This window comes from Myodes glareolus, chromosome 11 (assembly GCF_982192425.1).
Source record: "Myodes glareolus chromosome 11, mMyoGla1.1, whole genome shotgun sequence".
NCBI classification, from domain to species: Eukaryota; Metazoa; Chordata; class Mammalia; order Rodentia; family Cricetidae; genus Myodes; species Myodes glareolus.
The window spans coordinates 68,537,099-68,557,114 of record NC_142036.1 but is presented as its reverse complement, the minus strand read 5'-3'; the positions used below and the strand labels follow the sequence as shown (position 1 = coordinate 68,557,114).

General features: G+C 38.3%; 1 protein-coding gene across 7 annotated transcripts in view; it reads right to left on the bottom strand.

The window, feature by feature from the left end:
- Ralgapa1 (Ral GTPase activating protein catalytic subunit alpha 1) overlaps positions 1-20,016 on the bottom strand; it is a 217,023-nt gene that overhangs the window by 142,938 nt on the left and 54,069 nt on the right. For all 7 annotated transcript variants that reach the window (XM_085697620.2, XM_085697618.2, XM_085697619.2 and 4 more), the window contains exons 11-12: positions 7,863-8,060; positions 1,727-1,861 (exon numbers count right to left, since the gene is read on the bottom strand). In XM_085697620.2, coding sequence (XP_085553746.1) covers positions 1,727-1,861; positions 7,863-8,060 — 333 coding nt within the window. The remainder of the gene's footprint in view (positions 1-1,726; positions 1,862-7,862; positions 8,061-20,016) is intronic.

The window sequence follows — 20,016 nt, the reverse complement described above, 5'->3', positions numbered from 1 at the left end:
ACCACCATGTATTAGTTAATACTTCTATTTCTACTACCATTTTGGCATATGATATTTAAGCTCATTAACACTCAAAGAAATGAATCCATATTTGGAGTAGGAGGGCCTTCTGTCTATACGTTGCTTTCATTGGTCAAATAAGGAAACTTCCTTGGCCTTTTGATAGGGCAGCCCTTAGGTGAATGAGAGTAGACAGAACAGAATGCTGGGAAGAAGAAGGCAGTGAGGCAGACGCCATGGCTCTCCTCTCCGAGATGGACGCTGGTTAGACTCAAGCCGGTAAATCACAGTCAAGTGGCGATACAGATTATTAGAAATGGGTTAAACGAACATGTAAGAGTTAGCCAATAAGAGGTTAGAACTAATGGTCCAGGCAGTGTTTAAATGAATACAATTTGTGTGTTGTTATTTCGGGTAAAGCTGGCCGGGAGCCAGGCAGTGGGAATGCAGTCCGTCGCTCCTTTTACAACACATATTAAAAGCACATTTCTAAGGTGAGTGGTCTATAGTCATAATCAAGTACCCAATTCTGGGTATTTCCACGAGAACAGTCAGGGAGACACGGAAAAATCAATGTGAAACCATCTACCTAGAGACCGGTCAGTGAGAAAAGAACAGGAGGGTGTGCTACTCTGAGGACAGTGTGGAAGGATCTCAGGGAGAACAACCCTCTCTCTGCACATGCTCCTCACTAGGCCAGCAGTCAGGTAAGAATGTAAAATGTACTTTTAGTAAAACACAGATTGTGTGTACCTTTAACCACACTGCTGCAAAGGCAGAGACAGATGGATCTCTGGGAGTTAGAGGCCACCTGGTATATATAGTGCAACTCTATCTCAAAAAAATAAAATAAAATAAAAAAGGACTTTTGATTTAACAAGATAGATGTTAGAAGTGGTTTTGACAAGAAAAAAGAATTGGTGAGAGCTATGCCGTACTAAGTAATATTAAAAAAAGCACAGACTGAAGAGAAGGAAAAGGAGAAAAGGAATATAAGAAACTCCTGCAAATCCTTTAATAGGGCAAACATCTAATAGTGGGAGAAAAGCATAATGAAACACACAGCAAGTCAGATGAGATGTGCAGATGGAGACTCAGGAAGCATTTATGGATTCCTATTTCTGTACATCTGTCTATTACATAAATTATCATATTGTAATTCTTCACTGTCTACAGAGGATGTGAAATGTTGTTTTTTAAAAGTTCTGAGGCTAGTGACATGGTTTAGTGGGCAAGGCCCTTGCTGCCAAGTCTGATGATTCAAGTATGATCTCTGGCATACACATGATTACACTTGGATAGAAGAGAATACACTGGTACAAGTTGTCTACTGACCTCCGCATGGCAAACACATACTTGTACCTCCCAATACACACACTAAATGTAAAAACAAAATTATATTTTCCTAATTCAGTTTACCTTTTCTTTATTAGTCTTGAATTTCAACATCTTTTTCCATCTATGAACTATGTAATGTTTGTCAGTATACATTTTATGAAAGACAAATATGGCATAGTGATAACTCACAGATGTAAGTAGTGAATATATATATAAATTTAATATAATATGAAATCCAAAACTACGGATATTTGAAATATTTAATGACTTTTCTTTTAAGCTGAAGGGCTAGATATGTAGTTCACTGGTAGAAAACTTGCCTAGCATTCCACAAAGCCCAGGAACTATAAACACACACACAAACAACAGTAAGTATAAAGCTACGCACCTGCAAAACTGCCTGTGTACCAGCTTGAATATTTTGTTCTGTGGCTTCTTCAGAGGCATGAAAAGCAACTTGATAAGAACCATTTTTGGTCCAACTAGAATTTCGAACATGCTCAGAAATATTGGCCCCATTTTCCTGAAGCAAAATATCAAATATTTCATCAATGAGAATGCTGCAACAAGTCAGTAACGTAAAATGTGTATGGAATTATTAGACTATTAAACTGTGTCTTTCCCTGAAAACAGATTGTTTAAGGGGGTGGAGGGATGAGTCAGCAGTGAAGAGCGCTGGCTGCTCTTCCAGAGCACCCACACCAGCAGGCTTACAACTGTCTATAACTCCAACTCCACAGGACTCTGGGGCTTCTGAGAGCACCTGCTCCCATGTGCACATGCCCACATGCACACAGACCTATACATAACTAAAAATAAATCAAAAGATAAAAAAGATTTAACTAATAAGTGATATGTATTCGCTGTAAAAAAAATTTAACATAAAAAATTATGGATAATGACTAGCTAGAGTTAATATCACATCATATATGGAGTCATTAGTGTATATTCTCACATAGTCAACAATCATATTACACTATTCACAGCTTTATAAAAGATTAATTCTGTTCTATATTAAATGCCAAAATCTACATAACTAGAAAACAGACTTTTAAGAACAGTAAAATTCTTAAAAACAAAAGGCACTGCTTCGGACAACTACTACTGAAGCTTTCTGCTTGAGTTGGTGCGGGTAGGTACAGGCTACACGTTCCCTCAAGTAAAAGCCTGTTTTGTAGTGTTGTAAGGTGTATGTGTGCTGTGTGCATGTGTGTACACAGGTGTGTATAAGTACTTGTACCCAAATGTGCTTGTGTGGATACTTGATCCACCTAGCTACCCTGCCCCAACCACTGTTGCTTTTGAATATTCATCACTAATACCTCCTTTTCTTCCTCCCTTCCAGACAGGGTCTCATTTTGTAGCCCACATGGCCTTGAACTATTAAGTCTCTCTACTTCAGTCTACCAAGGGCTAGAATTTCAGGTAGGAGCCACTATGCCTGCGCCTGCCCTTCTGTGGTGCTAGGAATCCGTATGGTAAGCAAGCACTCTACCACAGTGACACTCCCAGTCCTCTGTCACCAATAGTCCCAAAAAGCTGCCTTCTAACAGCTTGAGCAGTGTTATGCCTACAACATATAGGTAGTTTTATCTAATACTCTGTCCTAAACAGAACGACTGACCGGGAACTCAGTGCTGTGAGGAGTCAACACAACATTCCAAGCAATAGCCCAGCCTTTCTCTTGGGCTCTGTATCTCTATGACAATATGTCTTCTGAAGTCTTCCTAAATGACCTGCAAGTATAAAGACAAGCCTCTTCTCCACAAACTCCCCATTCCTACCTACTCCAGTCACATTAGTTACAACTTAGACTCTATGACTCCTTTCCCACCTTTCTACAGAGTATAAAGTGTTCTCCTTCAAGCTCTAGGATCACAGCAGTAACAGTTTTATAACACATACTGTGCTTTAGAGGACATTCTGAACATTTTGGGGGTACTTTATTGGAAAATGCCACTGGAATTTAATGAGATGCACTAGGAAATGACTAATGTCCTACAAGGTGCACGAAAGTACGAAAAACTCACAGAAAAACAGCCTAGTGTCTTCCAAACATGTTAAATGCTATGTGAAATAAAAACCCATTCATAATTATCTGACTCTATAATTTCATTTTTATAACACCAAAATTTATGCAATTGTAATATATATTGAACTAATCTGATGCCAATCAATTAGCGACTATATTGTTTGGTTAATATCCTTACAAGAGCTACTAGCTCTTAAAAAAAATCACTGATAATGGCAATATGTATGTGAATAACCAACAGAAGATGACACTATCAATATATCTATATTATCAACTCACCTTCCCTCAACCCACACACTACTTCTTTCTATTTGTTTTTTGGGTGAAGTTTGTTTTTTGGTTTGTTTGATTGGTCTTTTGTGTGCTTGTTTGTTTTCGTTCTTGTGGTGACGGGGTCTCACACTGTGTAGCTCTTGGCTGTCCTGGAACTATGTAGATCAGACTGGTCTCAAACTCACAGAGATCCATCTACTTCTCCCTCCTAAGTGATGGAATTAAAAGCATGCACCAAAATGTCTAGCCTGTGTTTTTAATTCTGTATATATTTATTATACTATTCCTATATAAATGATGGAGGGTAGGTACACAGGCACAGTATAACTAAAAGGGTTGTAGAAAATACATCATTTAGATTGATAGGTGTACTTTCTACCATAACTGAAATATCTGACATTTCTTACTAATACCTAACAGTACTTTGAACTATCTTTCACAAATTTTATGATTAATTGTATATACTTTGATGGGTCATGTGGTATATATTTGTGATCCTAGTACTTGGGAAGTGGAAACAGAATATGATCAAGAGTTTAAAATCATCCTAGGTTATAGAGTGAGACTGATGCCAGTCTGGAATACATTAGACCCTGTCTCAAAAACAAACAAACAAAAACAAGCAAACAAAAAACCAGTTTATATAATACAATTACATTTGTCCTTTTTTCTTTTATATACTTATTTTGGGGTAGTTAGGGATAAAACTCAAGGTCTCATAAATGCTAATCAGGCTTCTATCATTGTCTTGGCAATACTACTTAAACATTTTCTTATCTTATAAAGAGCATCATTCAAAACACTAAGCCAAGATTGACAGTTCGAGACCATCCTAGGCTCTCTAGGCAGATTCTGTATTCCCTATCCACAATCCCTCTCTCAATTAATCCATGTAGAACCCCTCTATTCATTCATGTATCCTTATCCTGATTAAACTCCACTGGAGAGGTTAAATTAACCTGCTCCTCTCCGAATTCAAAAAAACTTTGGACTATAGAAAAGTAAATCAGATAAAAACAGTCTTCTTTTTTTTTTTCTTTCTTTCGAGACAGGGTTTCTCTGTGTAACCCTAGTTGTCCTGGGACTTGCTTTATAGACCAGGCTGGCCTCGAACTCACAGAGATCCACCTGCCTCTACCTCCCGAGTGCTGGGATGAGGGGTGTGCACTACCAACGCCTGGCCAGACAGTCTTTTTTACTCCTAATTTCATCTCAGCTTCCAGTTCCTAGAGAGTCTGATACATGACAAGAGTCGAACATTCAAAAATTTACTTAGGTCTCAGGAATGAATAGAATCAGTGACCCAGTCCTACCTCTGTTCCCTTTTCTATCTGCTCTGTGAATAAATTCTAGGCTTTCTTATCACCAACAATATATTTTATCATGTCAGGAAAAATTTGAATTTTGCAGTTAGCTCTAATGCAAAATACTCTAGAGAAGAATTCAAAACATTCTAGTTTGTAATGTGTAGCCATTCACAGCATAAGTAGGCAATATTTTGAGAAAAGGAACAATAATTTAATAATCATAACACAAAGTATGTCCTCTAGTAGCAATTTTGATTTGGCACATGTTTAAAATACAGCAGGCTCTACCTCTGATATACACCCCAACACTTTCTTAACCATAGGTTAAGAAATGAACGTGGGATAAGTGAACCATTTAGCAACAGTGAATGTATAATAGAAAATTACAATCAAACACATAATGAATCCAAGCTGTACCTGGTACACTGGTCTGTGCTCATTTCATGGCTGGACTATAGTCCTGGCTCTGAATACACAATATACACAATCTCTACTGAGCATGTCTTCATACGACAAAACATCAATGAATGTTGAACAGATTAAGGACTACACTGTGTTATGAACTGCAGTGTTTTTACTATATATGCAAAGTTTCCTGCTTTTAGAAAATATAATGGCATAATAATGGAACAAAGACTTAATATTTTCATATTTTTCATTTCCCAGCATGGAAGTATCAAATTAGTATTTCTCTGGATTGAACTGTGTCAGAATATTTGATTTTTTAAAAAATTGTTAAGTTGCTGATTTGAGCAGCAATTTTTAAAAATGAATATTAGCTTCTTGACACTTGGTGCGGGAGAATTATCTGTATTCTGTCAATCATGTATTTTAATAAAACGCTGATTGGCCAGGCAGGAAGTATAGGCGGGTCAACCAGACAGGAAGTAGAGGCGGAGTAATGAGAATAGGATAAGGCTAGGGAGGAGAAAGGTTCCTCAGCCACTCCTGCACAGACCACTGAAGAGGCAGCATGTAACTTGCCCAGTTGAGAAAGGTACGGAGCCATTATGGGTAACATAGATGAGAATAATGGGTTAATATAAGTGATAAGAGTTAATAAGAAGCCTGACCTAATGGGCCAAACAGTTTATAACCTAATGTAGACTCCGTGTGATTTTCTTTGTTGCTTGCCAGCTGTTGGGGTACTTGGAGGGATGGAAACCCCAACAAGCCGGCCCCCTCATGTTACAGACACTAAGATAGAACTTCCAAAATTTCTAAAACGGCCTGAGAGACGACTTTCAACATTTTGCACTACATATTTACACAAAGTGGCATAATTAGCACTGGTGATTATAACATAAAAATATCCATTAAATATTAAAAATGAGGAAAATTCTCATGTCCTCCAGTATCAAATACTCAGTCAAGTCTATTTCTTTTCATATCCAGTCTATTAGTGTGGAAATTTGTTTTTGTCTTTAATAAATGATAAGATTATATACATCAAACTCTTTAAAAATAAATTTCTTTATGATTTATTTTTAATGAATGATTCATATATCTTTCGTTTTTCTTTTTTTGACCATGTAGCATTGGCTGGACTGGAACTTGCTCTGTAGAAGCGACCCTGCCTCTGCCCCCCAAGTGCCGTCTTACTTATCTCAGGTACCTTTGTTTACGCTGATATATACAGTGTTGTATAAAAACTTTTTGCCAGTGAAAAAAGTTTACAAAGCCCTGATCAACACAAGATAACCTCACTGTTACTTGTTTATTTTTTGCTTTTAGATTGTAGCATCAAAATAAAAATAAAATTGTGACATCACAGAACTTTGCAAAAGACTACTGAGATAAATACTGTGATATAAAATGTAAATTATACAGAAAGCGACCTTTATCTATCTAAATAAATTCATATAAACACAAGAACTTTAAGGTTTTGAAGAAAGGAATTGAAGAGGATACCAGAAAATGGAAAAATCTCCCATGCTCTTGGATTGGGAGGATCAACATAGTAAAAATGGCAATTTTATCAAAAGCAGTCTATAGACTCAATACAATCCCCATCAAAATCCCAGCGAAATTCTTCACAGACCTTGAGAGAACTATAATCAAGTTTATATGGCAAAACAAAAAACCCAGGATAGCCAAAACAATCCTATACAATAAAAGTACTTCCAGAGGCATTACCATCCCTGACTTCAAACTCTATTACAGAGCTACAGTAATAAAAATTGCTTGGTATTGGCACAAAAACAGAGATGTTGACCAATGGAATCGAATCGAAGACCCAGATCTTAATCCACAAACCTAGGAACACCTGATTTTCGACAAAGGAGCTAAAACTATACAATGGAAGACAAAAAGCATCTTTAACAAATGGTGCTGGCATAACTGGATGTCAACATGTAGAAGAATGAAAATAGATCCATATCTATCACCATGCACAAAACTCAAGTCCAAATGGATTAAAGTCCTCAGTATTAATCTGACCACATTGAACCTGATAGAAGAGAAAGTGGGAAGTAGTCTACAAGACATGGGCACAGGAGACCACTTCCTAGGGAGAACCCTAGTAGCACAGACAATAAGAGAATCAATGAATAAATGGGACCTCCTGAAACTGAGAAGCTTCTGTAAAGCAAAGGACACTGTCAATAAGACAAAAAGACAACCTACAGATTGGGAGAATATCTTCACCAACCCCTCATCAGACAAAGGTCTGATCTCCAAAATATACAAAGAACTCAAGAAACTAGACACTAAAACTCTAATTAACCCAATTAAAAAATGGGGTACTGAACTGAATATAGAATTCTCAACAGAAGTTTGAATGGCCAAAAGACACTTAAGATCATGCTCAACCTTTTTAGCGATCAGGGAAATGCAAATCAACACATTATACTTTAAAAAAAAACTCTAATCTATTGACCTTACGTTAAAACATATAGAAGTTATCATTTTACCTCTTCTCTTTTTTCTCCATCTTCTATTGAAATATCCTGGTCTGTAACGTTTTCAAGACAAGGTGTATCTGAAGAAGGGAGCACACGTTCCTCAGGCTCCTGCATAAACAAAGGCTTATCCTCTTGTTGGATCCATTCTTGATAAACTTTCACCACTTTTCTCATAGCTGCTGCTTCACAAATTGGTAATAAAAATGCCTAGTAAATAGGAAAAAAAAGAAAAGGAATGATACATTTTATTTTGTCACAAACACACTAATATATTTCTCTTTTCACACAATGAGGATATAAACAATTACACAAACTTAACTCATTAACTACTAATCAATTCACAAAAAGCCTGTTATCTCCAGATATTTTGTGAATTGAAAGAGAAATACAGTATATAACTATTCAAGCAGAAGGAACAAAGATTTTTTAATTGCATTACTTCTGAATGGTAATATTACTTCATGAAATTTTACTCTTGCAAAGTTCAAAATAAATATAACTTCTCATGATAAGCCACATTTTATAAACTTACATTTACTGCTACTTTGAGAATTATTACTATTAAAATGTTCTCATAAACCAGAGAGTAGTGGCACACGCCTTTAATCCCAGCACTCAGGAGGCAGAGACAGACAGATCTCTGTGAGTTCAAGGCCAGCCTGGTAGTTCCAGGACAGCTAGGGATGTTACACAGAGAAACCCTGTCTTGAAAAATCAGAAGAAAAAAAGTATTCACATAAAAAGATTTACTGTAGAATATAGACAGTTGAATTAAAATAAGAATAATGATGTGTGATATGAAAGAAGTCAATAAAATGATACTGAAAAAAATAGTAAGTCATAATTAAAAGTTCTATGCAAAGTTTCACCAACAGAATAGATGAAGGAGAGGAAAAAATATCTGAGCCGAAAGACAAGATGGGGGATCTGGAACAATTCAGTAAGGACAAAATCAAGGTAATAAAAACGTACATGTGAGAATTCCAAGACTCATGAAATATTATGAAAAGACCAAATCTAAAGGTCAGGGGCATAGGAGAAAAATTTTATTTTAAAGACACACAAAACTTTTCAAAATAATCGTAAGAGAAAAGAAATGTCCATCCATATAAGGAAGGTATTCAGGACACCAAGAAAGAACTTTCCCTTGGATTCTAATTAAAATACTAAATATACAGAACAAAGAAAGCATACTGAAAGTAGCAGAGAAATACATGAAGTTACACATAAAGGCAGATCCATCAGAATAAAAGCAGATTTGTCAACTGAAACTTAGTGAAAAAGTAGAAGGTCCTAGAAAGACGCACTTCAAGTTTTAAAAGCCAATTTTTAGCCCACAAATGCTGCCAGAACAAGGAGAGATATCTGTCACAGCAGAAGCAGAAGTAAACTTTCCATGATAACAACTGGTTAACAGAACTTAAAACCATTAAGTCATCTCTCTATAGAAGCTACCTTAAAGGAATGTTCCAAACTAAGAACAAACAAACAACCCATCCACATGAAACAATAAGTCACACCAGAATAATAATCAGGAAAGGAAAAAAATACTAAAAAAATCAACAAAATGACAGGAATCAGTGCACAGCATTCAACAAGAGCTCTGAATATTAATGATCTCAATATACCAAACCAAGATACAGACAAGCAGATTGGATCAAAAGCAGGAAACATCTTTTTGTTCCCTCTAAGAAAATACTTCACCACAAGAGGGAAAAAAAGACATTACCTTAGGATAAAAGGAAATAAAAGGGTGTTCCAAGCAAACGGACCTAGAAGACAAGCAGATGTTGCTGCTGTAACATCTGACAAAGCACAGCTCACTACAAAACTAAGAGGAAAGATAAGGAAGGCCACTTCATGTGACTGAGGAAATTAACTATCAAGAAAATATTGTAATTCTTTACATATATGTTACAAGCACAGGCACGCCCATTTCATCAAATGCTGCTAGATGTAAAGTCATGCATTAATCCCAACACCACCGTCAGTAGTGGGTGACTTCAATACCCTCCTCTCATCTATTGACAAGTCATCTAGACAGAAAACAACCAGGAACATCTGCATTAAATGAAATTGTACATCAAGTGGACTTAACAGATACCTTCAGACTATTTCATCAAAATATGTATTCCATGCAAAAATATAAATTTTTCTCAGCATCCCTTGGAATGCTGCCAAAAAAGATCATATATTAGAACACAAAGCAAGTTTCAACAAACACAGGAAAACTGAACTATCTTCTGGTATCCTATCTGGTCACAATGGAGTAAAACTATAAGTCAACAGTAAGAACAACCTTAGAACATATACTCATGGGGATTAAACACCATTTTACTAAATGATGAATGAGTCCTTGAAGAAATTAAGAAATTAAGACAGAGTGCTGAGGAGTTCCATCCAGAGGGGTGAGTCTGTGCTATCTGGGGTGGACTGTCCTGGAAGAGAGCACAGTTCCCCTGCCTAGCTTCTGCTGCTGGGTCTTCTGTGTTCCACTCAACTCTGTCCTGTCCCCATGGTTGCCCTTTTGTCTCCTGTGTCCTTGGAATACCAGCTATCCCTATTTCACTGCTGAGGAGTTCTATCCAGAGGGCTGTCCCTATTTCAGTGCTGAGGAGTTCTATCCAGAGGGTGTTGAGGAGTTCTATCCAGAGGGCTGTCCCTATTTCAGTGCTGAGGAGTTCTATTCAGAGGGTGCTGAGGAGTTCTATCCAGAGGGCTGTCCCTATTTCAGTGCTGAGGAGTTCCATCCAGAGGGTGCTGAGGAATACCATCTAGAGGGACAGGAACAGTTCCTGCTCCTGCACTGAAGAGATCCACTCAGAGAGCAAAAACTGAACCAAGACACCAAGACTCTCCTGGCTCCATTTGAAGGAAGAGATGGACAGGCGCCAATGCAAGAATTCCTCCAACAACCTGAAAGGCAACACGACATCACCAGAATCCAGGGATCACGAAACTAGAAGAACTGAACACCCTACTCTAGAAGAAATAGAAGAAATCGACTCTAAGCGGAACTATATGAAAATAATAGAGGAACTAAAACAGGAGGCGAAAATCTGCCATAAAGAAATGGAGATAACAAACAAAAAAGTAGATGAAATGAATAAATCTCTCAAAGATACCCAAGAAAAACAAGAAATCCAAGAAAAAGCAATCAAACAGGTAAGGGAAACAGTTCAAGACTTGAAAAATGAAATGGAGGTAATGAAGAAAACACAAACCGAGGGAAGGCTGGATAGGGAAAATCTGTGTAAATGAACAGGAACTGCAGAGACAAGAATAATCAACAGAATACAAGAGATAGAAGAAAGAATCTCAGACACTGAAAATACTGTGGAGGAAATAAACTCACTGATTAAAGAACAAAACAAATCCAACAAATTTTTAACACAAAACATCCAGGAAAAAGCCAAACCTAAGAATAATAGGTGTAGAAGGAGAAGATTTACAACTCAAAGGCCCAGAAAATATATTCACCAAAATTATTGAAGAAAACTTTCCCAATCTAAAGAAGGATATTCCTATGAAGGTACAAGAAACATATAGAACACCAAACAGACTGGATCAAAAAAAAATCCCCTCACCATATAATAATCAAAACACAAAACATAGAGAATAAAGAACAAATATTAAGAGCTGCAAGGGAAAAGGGTCAAGTAACATATAAAGGGAAACCTAACAGAATTACACCTGACTTCTCAATGGAAACCATGAAAGCCAGAAGGTCTTGGATAGATGTGCTGCAGAAACTAAGAGACCAAGGACGCAAGCCCAGACTACTATACTCAGTTGGCATTTACCATCGATGAAGAAAACAAGATATTCCAGGACAAAAACAGATCTAAACAATACGTAGCCACAAACCCAGCCCTACAGAAAATACTAGAAGGAAAACCACAAACCAAGGAAGCCAACAACACTCATAATAACACAAGCATCTGACAACCCTCCACCAGCACAACTCAAAGAAGGGAAACACACAAACAACAGCATCAGGAAAATAACCGAAGTCAACAACCACTGGTCATTAATATCGCTTAATATCAATGGACTCAATTCACCTATAAAAAGGCACAGGTTAAGAGAATGGATACGTAATCAGGATCCAACATTCTGCTGCCTACAAAAAACGCACCTCAAACACAAAGACAGACACTATCTCAGAGTAAAGAGTTGGGAAAAGGTTTTCCAATCAAATGGACCAAAGAAACAAGCGGGTGTGGCTATACTAATATCTAACAAAATAGATTTCAAACTAAAATCTGGTGCAGGAGAATTGTCTGTACTCTGTCAATCATGTTTTAAATAACCACTGATTTGCCAGGCAGGAGGTGTGGGCGGGAAAACCAGACAGGAAGTGGAAATGATGCAAGGAGAGCAGGAGAATTCTGGGGAGGAGGAAGTTCATTCCTCCCACTCCTACCCAGATCACCGAAGCAGCAGGACGTAAGCTGCCCCACTGAAAAAAGTACTGAGCCACATGGCTAACATAGATCAGAAAAATGGGTTAATCAAGATGTGAGAGTTAGCTAATAAGTGGCCTGACCTAATGGGCCAATCAGCATTATAACTTACAGAGATCTGTGTGTGATTTTTCTCTGGGACTAAACAGATGGGGGGCCAGGCAGAACAGAAATCTGAACAAGTAGGCCCCCACATGTTATAAAAATCAATCAGACGGAGACGGAGATGGACACTTTATACTCATATCAGGAACAATTCATCAGGAGGAAGTCTCAATCCTGAATATCTACGCACCTAATATAAGAGGACCCACATATGTAAAAGAAACATTACTAGAACTCAGAACATACATCAAACCCCAAATTCTAATAGTGGGTGATTTCAACAAACCTCTCTCACCAATGGACAGGTCAACCAGACAGAAACTTAACAGAGAAATAAGAGAACTAACAGATGTAATGAACCAAATGGACCTAACAGACATCTATAGAACATTCCACCCAAACAGAAAAGAATATACATTTCTCTCAGCATCTCATGGAACCGTCTCAAAAATTGATCACATAATTGGTAACAAAGTAAACATCCATAGATATAAAGAAATTGTAGTAATCACCTGTGTACTATCAGATCACCATAGAATAAAGTTAGAATTCAACAATAATTCTAAACCCAGAAAGCCTACAAACCCAGGAGGAGTAGAAGACTGGAAATAATCAAACTGAGGGCTGAAATCAACAAAATTGAAACACAGAAAACAATCCAAAGAATCAATGAAACAAAAAGCTGGTTCCTGGAGAAAATCAACAAGATTGATAAACCCCTATCCAAACTAACCAAACGGCAGAGAGAGAACATGCAAATTAACAAGATCAGAAATGAAAAGGGGGACATAACCACAGACACAGAGGAAATTCAGAGAATCATTAGATCTTACTATAAAAGCCTGTATGCCACAAAATTGGGAAATGTGGAAGAAATGGACACTTTTTTAGGTAAATACAATTTACCAAAATTAAGTCAAGACCAGGTGAGCAGTTTAAACAGATCTGTAAGTCACGAGGAAATAGAAGCAGTCATCAGAAACCTCCCTACCAAAAAGAGCCCTGGCCCAGATGGTTTCAATGCAGAATTCTATCAGATCTTCCAAGTAGAGTTAATACCTATACTCCTTAATGTGATTCACAAAATAGAAACAGAAGAGTCATTGCCTAACTCCTTTTATGAAGCTACTGTCAACCAGGTACCCAAACTGCACAAAGACTTAACCAAGAAAGAGAATGACAGACCAATCTCATTCATGAACATTGACGCAAAAATTCTCAATAAAATACTTGCAAACAGAATCCAAGAACACATTCAAAAAATTATCCATTATAATCAAGTAGGCTTCATCCCAGAGAGGCAGGGCTGGTTCAACATACGAAAATCTATCAATGTAATGCATCATATAAATAAACGGAAGGAAAAAAACATATGATCATTTCATTAGATGCTGAAAAAGCATTTGACAGAATTTAACACCCCTTTATGATAAAGGTCTTGGAGAGATCAGGGATACAAGGTTCATTCCTAAATATGATAAAGGCAATATACAGCAAGCCGACAGCTAACATTAAATTAAATGAAGAGAAACTCAAAGCCATCCCACTAATATCTGGAACAAGACAAGGCTGTCCACTCTCTCCATACCTCTTCAATATAGTGCTTGAAGTTCTAACAATAGCAATAAGACAGCATAAAGAGATCAAGGGGATTCGAATTGGAAAGGAAGAAGTTAAACTCTCATTATTTGCAGATGATATGATAGTGTACATAAGCGACCCCAAAAACTCTACCAAAGAACTCCGACAGCTGATCAACACCTTTAGTACTGTGGCAAGATACAAGATCAACTCCAAAAAATCATTTGCCCTCCTATACACAAAGAACAAAGATACAGAGAGGGAAATCAGAGAAACATCACCTTTCACGATAGTCACAAATAGCATAAAGTATCTCAGGGTAACTCTAACCAAGGAAGTGACAGATCTATTTGACAAGAACTTTAAGGTTTTGAAGAAAGGAATTGAAGAGGATACCAGAAAATGGAAAAATCTCCCATGCTCTTGGATTGGGAGGATCAACATAGTAAAAATGGCAATTTTATCAAAAGCAGTCTATAGACTCAATACAATCCCCATCAAAATCCCAGCGAAATTCTTCACAGACCTTGAGAGAACTATAATCAAGTTTATATGGCAAAACAAAAAACCCAGGATAGCCAAAACAATCCTATACAATAAAAGTACTTCCAGAGGCATTACCATCCCTGACTTCAAACTCTATTACAGAGCTACAGTAATAAAAACTGCTTGGTATTGGCACAAAAACAGAGATGTTGACCAATGGAATCGAATCGAAGACCCAGATCTTAATCCACAAACCTAGGAACACCTGATTTTCGACAAAGGAGCTAAAACTATACAATGGAAGACAAAAAGCATCTTTAACAAATGGTGCTGGCATAACTGGATGTCAACATGTAGAAGAATGAAAATAGATCCATATCTATCACCATGCACAAAACTCAAGTCCAAATGGATTAAAGTCCTCAGTATTAATCTGACCACATTGAACCTGATAGAAGAGAAAGTGGGAAGTAGTCTACAAGACATGGGCACAGGAGACCACTTCCTAGGGAGAACCCTAGTAGCACAGACAATAAGAGCAACAATGAATAAGTGGGACCTCCTGAAACTGAGAAGCTTCTGTAAAGCAAAGTACACTGTTAAGACCAAAAGGCAACCTACAGATTGGGAGAATATCTTCACCAACCCCTCATCAGACAAAGGTCTGATCTCCAAAATATACAAAGAACTCAAGAAACTAGACACTAAAACTCTAATTAACCCAATTAAAAAATGGGGTACTGAACTGAACAGAGAATTCTCAACAGAAGTTCGAATGGCCAAAAGACACTTAAGATCATGCTCAACCTTTTTAGCGATCAGGGAAATGCAAATCAAAACAACTCTGAGATACCATCTTACACCTGTCAGAATAGCTAAAATCAAAAACACCAATGATAGCCTATGCTGGAGAGGATGTGGAGTGAGGGAATACTCATCCATTGTTGGTGGGAATGAAAACTTGTGCAGCCACTGTGGAAATCAGTGTGACGGTTTCTCAGGAAACTGGGAGTCAACCTACCTCAGGACCCAGCAATTCCACTCTTGGGACTATACCCAAGAGATGCCCTATCATACTACAAAAGCATTTGTTCAACTATGTTCATAGCAACACTATTTGTAATAGCCAGTACCTGGAAACAATCTAGGTGCCCCTCAATAGAAGAATGGTTAAAGAAGGTGTGGAACATAAACACATTAGAGTTTAAGCAGTAAAAAACAATGACATCTTGAATTTTGCATGCAAATGGATGGAAATAGAAAACGCTTTACTGAGTGAGGTAACCCAGACCCAAAAAAAGGAATATGGTATGTACTCACTCATAAGTGGATTCTAGCCATAATTTAAGGACTTCAAGCCTATAATTTGTAATTCTAGAGAAGCTAAATAAGAAGGTGAACCTAAAGAAAATCATATAGTTATCCTCCTGGATATTGGAAGTAGACAAGATTTTCAGGCAAAACTTGGGTGCACAGGGGTGGGGGGTGGGGGTGGATGTAAGGGGATATTGGTAGAGAGAGGGGAGATGGGGGAGGATTGGGGAAAGCTTGGGGGAATGGGATGGGTGGGAGGAAGGAAGGGTGGATATGGGAGCAAGGAAGTAAACATCTTAATTAAGGGAGCCATTTTAGGGTTTGCGGGGGATTTCTCTCTAGAGGGGTTCCCAAGTTCAAGGAGAGGTCCCCAGACTGTTTCTTGGGCAGCAGAGGAGAGGGTGCCTGAACTGGCCTTGTCCCATAGCCACACTGATAATCACCATAGAACCTTCATCTGGCGATGGATGGAGATAGAGACAGAGACCCACTTTGGAGCACTGGACTTAGCTCCCAATGTCCAAATGAGGAGCAGAAGGAGGGAGAACAAGAAGGAAGTCAGGACCACGAGGGGTGCGTCCACCCACTGAGACAGTGGGACTGATCTAATGGGAGCTCACCAAGGCCAGCTGGACTGGGAGTGTTGGAGCATGTGATCAAAATGGACACTCTGAACATGGCTGGCAATGAAGGCTGACTGAGAAGCCAAGGACAATGGCACTGGATTTTTATTCTACAGCATGGACTGACTTTGTGGGAGCCTGGTTTGTTTGGATGTTCACCTTTATAGACCTGGATGGAGTGGGGAGGTCCTTGGACTTCCCATGGGGCAGGGAACCCTGACTGCTCTTAGGACTAGAGAGGGAGGGGGAGGTGGAGAGAGGGAGATGAGGAGGGGGAGGGAAAAGGGAAGTGGGGAGGAGGTGGAAATTTTTAATAAAGAAAAAAAGAAAAAAAAGAAATTAAGACATAATAAAAGCAGTGCTAAAGGAACGTTTGGAGTTCTTACTTCCCATATTAAATAACAGGAGAATCTCAAGTAAATAATTTAGGGTTCTGAATAACGAACAAGCCAAACCCCAAGCCACTAGAGGAAAGAAATCACTAAGACCATAGCAGAAATTAACATGTAGCAACAGAACAAGGAGCTGTTTCTTAGAAAAGATAAACAAAATTGTCAAACCTTTAGACAAACTAAAAGAAAAAGATTCAAATTAATAAAATTAGATATAAAAAGGGAGCCATTACAACAAATACCGCTGATTTAAAAAAAAAATTAGGTTGTACCTTACAAACATATTCTATTAAGTTAGAAAAGCTAAAAATAAACTGTGATGTGATAAACAATTTAAATCGACCTATAACAGATTAAAACTAGAAAGACAAAAAATAAAATTACAGACCAATCTCTCTGATAAATATATATGTAGAACATTTCAAGAAAATACTTAAAAAATAAATTAAATAACATAAAGACCATTAATCATAATCAAGTTGGTTTTATTCTTAAATATGCAACGTATCTAAGTAAATAAATGCTGTAAATTTCATAAATCACATGATCTTTTCAAGAGATACAGAAAACACTTTGGATAAAATTCAATATCCATTCATGATAAAAAAAATGTAGAAGACAGATTCAACACAATGCCCATGAAAATCCCAGCAAAATTCTTCACAGACCACAAAAGAATGGTATTCAACTTCATTTGGAAAAGCAAAAAAACCCCAGGATAGCCAAAACAATCCTGCGCAATAAAAGAACTTCTGGAGGCATCACAATCCCTGACTTCAAAATCTACTACAGAGCTACAGTACTGAAAACAGCCTGGTATTGGCATAAAAACAGACAGGAGGAACAATGGAACCGAATCGAAGAACTGGATAGAAATCCACACATCTTCGAACACCTAATCTTTGATAAAGAAGCAAAAAATATGAAATGGAAAAAAGAAAATATACACTGGGATTCCAAACACATAATATGGTCACTGGTCAACTAATCAAGATTGCTATCGGTTTAAACCCATTTGTAAGCAGTGATCTCTGGTATATACTGCACAGCACTACACCTGAGACTCAAAAGAATCTACCAGAAAACTCTCAGCACTGATGAGCAAGGACTCAAATTTAACATACAAAATCAGTAGCCTCCCTATAAACCAATGATAAACATACTGAGAATAAATCAGAAAAACAACCCCATTCACAACAGCCTACACAGACACACAAACTTATGGATAAATCTAACCAAGAAGAAAGTGGCTCTTCCTACAGAGTAAGTTCTAAGCCAGCCATGGATACAGAGTGAGAATCTCTATCAAAAAGGGGGAAAAATAGAAAAAATAAAAATAAACAACTAGATAGGCAAGATAACCCACCGATGCAACAGTGGAAGCCTGTTGTGAGTAACCAATTGCTTTCCTACTGGGTTTCATGCCTGCTTCATAAGAAGTTGTTCACATCTGGTATTGGAAACCCATTCAAATGCCTAGGTTAGGGAAATCATAAACTCTAGATGGGAGACTATTGCTATCATTTTGGTAAATAAGATATGTCTATAAAACTATCCCTGTGCCCCTTTTATGAGACAGGATCTCACTATACCAGGCTGGCCCAACTCTGAGAGATCCACCTGCTTCTGTCTGACCTGCCAGCTTCTACCTCCCATGTTCTGGAATTAGAAGTCATTAACGACCAAATTTGGTCCTGAAATTATTCTTTAAATAACTATGTTTATACTCACAGATTAGCGCTACTATTAGGGTAGTCAGAAATACTTTATGCAGAGGTCATAGTCAAGGACAGGGAATAAATGACTATGATGAAATGGCCAGGTACAATGTGACTCTATAACGTCCCCCATGGAGAACATACAGAAAGAGGGCAGAAAGAATGTAAGAGCTGAGTGGGAGTTATACAAGTATGGAACACTGACTTCCAGAAATGCCATGGTTGTCACACTCCTTAACTCTCAGTAGCTCTGATAACCTCCACAAGATCTGCCTAAGACTGGGCTGGTCAACATCCTGTCATTGAGCAGGGAAAGATTCATGGGCCCCCACCTTGCTCTGAAGATTTATACACAATAAAGGGTTGCGGGAGAGGGAGAAGCATTCTCTTCAGTGGTGTAACCACTGTTTACTCCCATAAATGAACAACTGTAATGAAACTAGACATGAGAAAGAGGAGAGATAGCTGAGACGAGGAAGGGGGAAAGCAGAAGTGGGAGGGTACAAAAGAGAGTAACAGAGGACTGTGACATGTATATGTCCATGCGTGAAAATGTCATAATGAGGGTCTATTTTAGCTTACAATTCCAGGTATAGCCCGCTGCTGCTAGGAAGTCATGACAGTGGGATCTGGAGCAGTGAGTCATAGCACAGTCAGGAGCAGAGAGGAAAGAAGCATGCATACTTCCAGCACTGAGCTCTCTTTCCTTACACCTACACGGTTCAGTACACTAGCCCAAAGAACCATGTTGTCCACATGGGGCTGGCTGCTCCTGTATCAGTTATCATCAAAACAAGCCCCCATGCCCACCAGCCACCTGATCTAGACCATTCCTCAGATCCTCTTCCCAGATAACTCCAGGCTGTGTCAGGCTGACAAACTAATTACCACAGTGTTTGACCAGTTTATAGTGACTTCATACAAGTCAAAGCCATCTGGGAAGAAGGAACCTCAGGTGAGGAAACCCCTGTACCAAACTGGCCTGTGAACAGGCCTGTGCTGCGTTTTTCTGGTTAGAAACTAATGCAGGAGGGCACAGCTCAAGTGGGCACCGCCACCCCTGGAATAGTGTAAGAAAGCAGGCTGAGCACAAGCCACAAGGAGCAGGCAAGTAAGTAGCAACAACATTCCATGGCCTCTGTATCGGCTCTTGCATTCAAGTTCCTGTTCTGAGTTTCAGCCCTAACTTCTCTGGTTATGGACTACAAGTTATAAATAAGCCCCTTCCTCCCCAGGTTACCTTTGGTGTCATGGGGTTTTATCACAGCAACAGAAACCCTAAGACGCACAGTGAATAAATTACAAACTATTTGGATAATTCAGGGAATATGAAGGGGAGAAAAAAGAAAGGAACGGTGACGGTGCAACTCCAGTAGAGCATGTGTTTTGCATGCACAAATCTCTGTTTCACTACGGGAAGAAAACAACAAGCAAGAAATAGGAGGAGAAAGGGGAAATGTAAAGGATTTTCAAATAAG